The sequence below is a fragment of the Sus scrofa genome, chromosome 14 (genome assembly GCF_054392235.1).
Source record: "Sus scrofa isolate SSC_HxYL_T2T_F1_AM1 chromosome 14, Sscrofa_HxYL_maternal_Yorkshire_Landrace_v2.0, whole genome shotgun sequence".
In the NCBI taxonomy this organism is placed as follows: domain Eukaryota; kingdom Metazoa; phylum Chordata; class Mammalia; order Artiodactyla; family Suidae; genus Sus; species Sus scrofa.
Window position 1 is genome coordinate 135,761,148 of NC_139396.1, and position 4,768 is coordinate 135,765,915.

Sequence of the window (4,768 nt, forward strand, 5' to 3'; positions counted from 1 at the left end):
ATGGCAAATAAAGTTCTGAAAATAGTATTTAAAAAGGAGGAAAACTGGCGTTCCTCTGGTGGCGCAGTGGAAACAAATCCGACTGGTATCCATGAGGATGTGGGTTCGATCCTTGGCCTTGCTTAGTGGGCTAAGGATCTGGCACTGCCATGAGCTGTGGTGTAGGCTGCACATGAGGCTCGGATACTGCCTTGCTGTGGCTGCGGTGTAGGCCAGCAGCTGTAGCTGACCCCTAGCCTGGGAACTTCCATATACCGCAGGTGAGGCCCTAAAAAAATATATAAGAATAAGAATAAAGAGGAAAATTAGAGGAGAAAGATGCTGCAGAAACCACAGGAGAGTCTTTCAATAGGAAGTTGTCAAATATCTCAAAGAGAAAAGGATATCAAAATGCCTTGAAAACTTCAGGAAAATCTACTTCAGATAAGCAGTGGTTTGGGAAATGCATGGAAGGAGAGAAGTTAGAGGCGACCAATGCTAGGTCTTTGCAAGACATTTGACTTTGAAAGGGAAAAAAGGGCATAATAGTGATAAAGGTTGGGGGAGAAGAGGATGAAAGAGTGACTTCCAAGACAGGAGAGATTGGAGAGTGTTTCCATGCTGAGAGCAAAAGGACAGAATGAGCCTGATGAAACAGGAAAGGATGCAGTTCTCAGAGAAGTTACGTGAGAGGGAGAGGCAAGGCTCATGACAGAAGGACTGGTCGTGGAGGGTGGAATACCACGGCACCCGAGAAAGAAGCCTGGGGTAGAAAGGACTCCTGCACGTCAATTTGTAGGTGTTGCTGGAGAGATTACACACAGACTCAGTGTCATTAAAGTATGCTGTAATTTTGTTTTCTAGCAAAATGTTATAGTTTGGGTGAACTGTTGACAAAGTGGTTTGGTGCGTTGGCGCTGGACCCAGATTGCCTGTAGTTGAAATTCCACTCTACCTCTATGGCTTAATAGCTGTGTGATCTGAGTCCATTTACTTTCTCTCTCTGTGCTTCGTTTTTCTTATCTGCAAAATGGGGGAGGGAGTCACACAATAAGTGCTATGGAAGTCCTAGCTATTATTTTTTTCAACTAGATTGTCATCTCCATGAAGTTGAGGTTTTCCCTTTTGTTCAGGGTTGTCTACTCAGAGCCTGGCATTTAATAGGTGCTTCATAAGAATTTCATGAATAAACTGGGGTGATAGTGGAAGGAAGGGAACCCTTGGGAGCTGGATGCTGAGCGGGCTGGAATCTCGATTCCTGAGTCAGACTCTGGGCCACTCCGCGGCTTCCCGGGGCCTAGGGCAGCGGGGCGACACCCCGGATCTCAGATCGCCCCGAGGGCTGGCAAGGTCGGAGGCGCTGAGACTTTTGTGTGCCCGGAAGGCTCCACCCCCAGAGGGGCTCCCGCGACTCCGCCCCTAGTGGGCGGTGTTGCGCCCGCGGGGCGTAAACAAGGGCACGTCCCTTAGCTCGCCTGGAGGCGCAAGGCTGGGCGTGGCCGACTCTGAGCCGGGCCTTGGCTCATCCACCAGGGACGGAAGTCAGCCCAGCTCTCGACCTCCCGCGGGAACCCGGGACTAAGAGCCGGGCCTCGCCCCGCGGGGTGGCAGGCCTGGGCGTGTTTCTGAGCGGCGGCACCATGAAGCGTGTGGGGACTCTGCGCCTGCTCTCGGAGCTAAGCAACTTCAGCGGCGCGGCCCGGCTCCGGGAGTTGCTGGCCGCCGACGCAACCGTCCGAGTCCGTTGCAGCCCGGACGGCCGCCACCTGCTGTTGCTGCGACCCCCGGGGGCGCCGGCCCCGCAGCTATTGGTTGCGGTGCGTGGACCCGGCACGGAGCTGGAACGTGCCTGGCCCGCTGGCCAGCCCTCACCAATAGACGCCTTCTTCCTGCAGTGGCCGTCTCGACCAGCGCTGGTTCTGGTGTGGGAGAGTGGCCTAGCCGAGGTGTGGAGCGCCGGGGTGGGCCCTGGCTGGCGGCTGTTGCAGAGCACTGAGCTGTGTCCCAGCGGTGGAGCCCGTGTGGTGGCCGTGGCGGCGCCCAGGGGCCGCCTGGTGTGGTGTGAGGAGCGTGAGGCCGGTGCTAAGGGAGGGGTAGAACCTCCCCCAGTGGCTTTCAGCCACTCTGTGTGTGTCCGCACCCTGGAACCCAGCGGGGAGGCTGGCACCAATCTGGGCCGCACGCATGTCCTGCTGAACCACTGCCCGCCTTTTGGGCTGCTGGCCTCCCGCAAGGACCTCTTCCTGGTGCCCACTGCCACCACCTGGCCTGGCGTGGGCCACGTTCTACTCATCTGGAGGCCAGGCAAGGGCACTGTGGTGGTAGCTGCCCCATGTCTTGGCCTCTCCCACAGTAAAAGCTTGAATCCTGGACGAGGGGACACATGGGACTTCAGGACCCTGCTCCGAGGCCTTCCTGGGCTGCTGTCCCCCAGGCAGTCACTGACTGTACATACCTGGGCCCCAGCTCCCCAGGGCCTGCTATGGCTTGACTTCAGCGGCGCCGTGAGCCTGGTGCAGCCACACGGTGGTACCCGGGCTGTTGGCACCCTGCAGGAGGCACCTACTGGCCTGGCAGGATCTGCAGCACTGGGCACATTTCAAGGCACTGTGGCGTGTGCACTGGGCTCCACATTGGAACTGCTGGACATGGGCAGCGGGCAGCTGCTGGAGAGGAAGATCCTAAGTACAGACCGAGTATATTTGCTGGAACCCCCAGCCCCTGGCATGGAGGATGAGGAAGAGCTGGAGACCCGAGGTGGTCTTCGTTTGCTTTCAGCCTTGGGTCTCTTTCGAGTAAGCTGGGAAGCCCCACAGGGGCTTGAGCTGCCTTCGGCTGAAGGTCTGGTGTTTGAGGAAGCCTGTGAGTACTACCAGCGGCGGAGCCTGCGGGGTGCCCAGCTCACCCCAGAGGAGCTGAGACACAGTAGCACATTCCGGGCACCTCAGGCCCTGGCCTCCATCCTCCAGGGCCACGTGTCCCCATCTACACTGTTGACCACACTGAGGGCTGAGCTTCGGGATTACCGGGGCTTGGAGCAGCTCAAAGCCCAGCTGGTGGCTGGGGATGAGGAGGAGGCTGGCTGGACTGAGCTAGCAGAGCACGAAGTGGCACGGCTGCTGAAGACTGAGCTGGTGGGAGACCAGTTGGCCCAACTCAACACCATTTTCCAAGCCCTCCCTACAGCGGCCTGGGGTGCCATCCTTAGGGCCCTGCAGCTCCAGCCAGATGAGAATGGCAGGCTGAGGTCCCAAGCTCCCCCTGATGTGTGGAAGAAAGTACTAGGGGGTACAGCAGCTGGGAAGGAACCACCCAATGGGATACTACCCCTGTTTGAACTCCTGTGCCAATGCCTGTGCCGGCTGGAGCCGCAGTGGCTCCCACCCTTTGTGGAACTGGCACAGCAGCAGGGCGGGCCTGGCTGGGGGGCAGGAGGCCCAGGGCTGCCCCTCTACCGCCGAGCCCTGGCAGTGCTAGGTGAGGAGGGGACTCGGCCAGAGGCACTGGAGCTAGACCTGCTCTTGGGCAGTGGGCGGCCCAAAGCTGTGCTCCAAGCTGTGGGGCAGCTAGTGCAAAAGGAACAGTGGGAGCGGGCTCTAGAGGCTGGTCTGGCCCTCAGCCCCTCCAGCCCCCTGCTTCGAAGTGAGATCTTCAAACTGCTGTTGGCCGAGTTTGCCCGGCACCGCCGGCTTGATGCTCACCTCCCCCTTCTTTGCCGCCTGTGCCCACCAGACCTAGCTCCAGCCGAGCTCCTGCTGCTCTTGCGGACACACCTCTCAGATGAGGCGGAACCCCCCACCCCATTCCCTGAGCCTGGGGCAGAGACCCCTCTCACTGTGGGCTTGCTCAGGGCCCTCCTGGAACAGACTGGGACTCACGGACGGCCTTCTGGCCCAGTTCTAAGCCTATATGAGGACATTTTATGGGACCCAGGCACTCCACCCCCCACCCCACCTCGGGGACCTATGTCAGCTCTCCAGGCATCAGACCACCCGGGCCTGGAGGTCTGGGCGTCATCTGGGCAGGGCCTCTGTGTGACTGACACAAGCTAAAAATAGCTTCTAGGACATAGTGATCAGAGAAAGGTGCCTCATAGCTGGAGGGGGCCAGGGTGGGATCTGTGTGTGCAATACCCTCTCTCTTCTGGAGCAATTAAAAAAAAAATATATATATATATATATATATGTTAAATATTGTGGTGTAATAAATGCTTGGCCTTTGTCCTCAGCTTTCTGTTTTTGTCCTGACTCAAAGTTCCCAAACCCTTGGAACTTCCTGAGTGATAGAAGTGTCTTTGTTACAACAAGCTCCCCTCCCCTTTTGTTTTTCTTTTTAGGGCCACACCTGCAGCATATGGAAATTCCCAGGCCAGGGGTCAAATAGTTGCAGCTGCTGGCCTACACCACAGCCACAGCAATGCCAAATCCCAGCCGTATCTGTGACTTACACTGCAGCTTGTGACAACACCGGATCCTTAACCCACTAAGCAAGGCCAGAGATCAAACCCGCATCCTCATGGATAGTAGTTGGGTTCATAACCTGCTGGGCCACAACTCCATAACAAGCCCCTTTAGATTAAACATGCGTTTGAAGTAACTGAAAATGGGGACCTCTGGCCTCAGGATGGAGCTAGTCACCAGAAAAACCAAGTGATGAGAGGGTTGGAATTTTCAGCCCCATCCTTGACTTCCTGGGAGGGGAGTGGGGCTAGAGGTCAAGGTCTATACAAACTCCTGAACAGGGAAATTTGATGTGTTTCTGGCTTGGTGAACACATTAAGGTGCTGGGC

At 57.0% G+C, this 4,768-nt stretch overlaps 1 protein-coding gene across 1 annotated transcript; it reads left to right on the forward strand.

Annotated features, from left to right (window-relative positions):
• Positions 1–1,538: 1,538 nt before the first annotated feature.
• On the forward strand, positions 1,539–4,093 carry HPS6 (HPS6 biogenesis of lysosomal organelles complex 2 subunit 3). Its single transcript, NM_001098590.1, is given in 1 exon segment — positions 1,539–4,093. A coding segment is annotated over 1 exon segment (2,412 nt). The 5' UTR covers positions 1,539–1,619; the 3' UTR covers positions 4,032–4,093.
• The last annotated feature ends 675 nt before the right edge of the window (positions 4,094–4,768 follow it).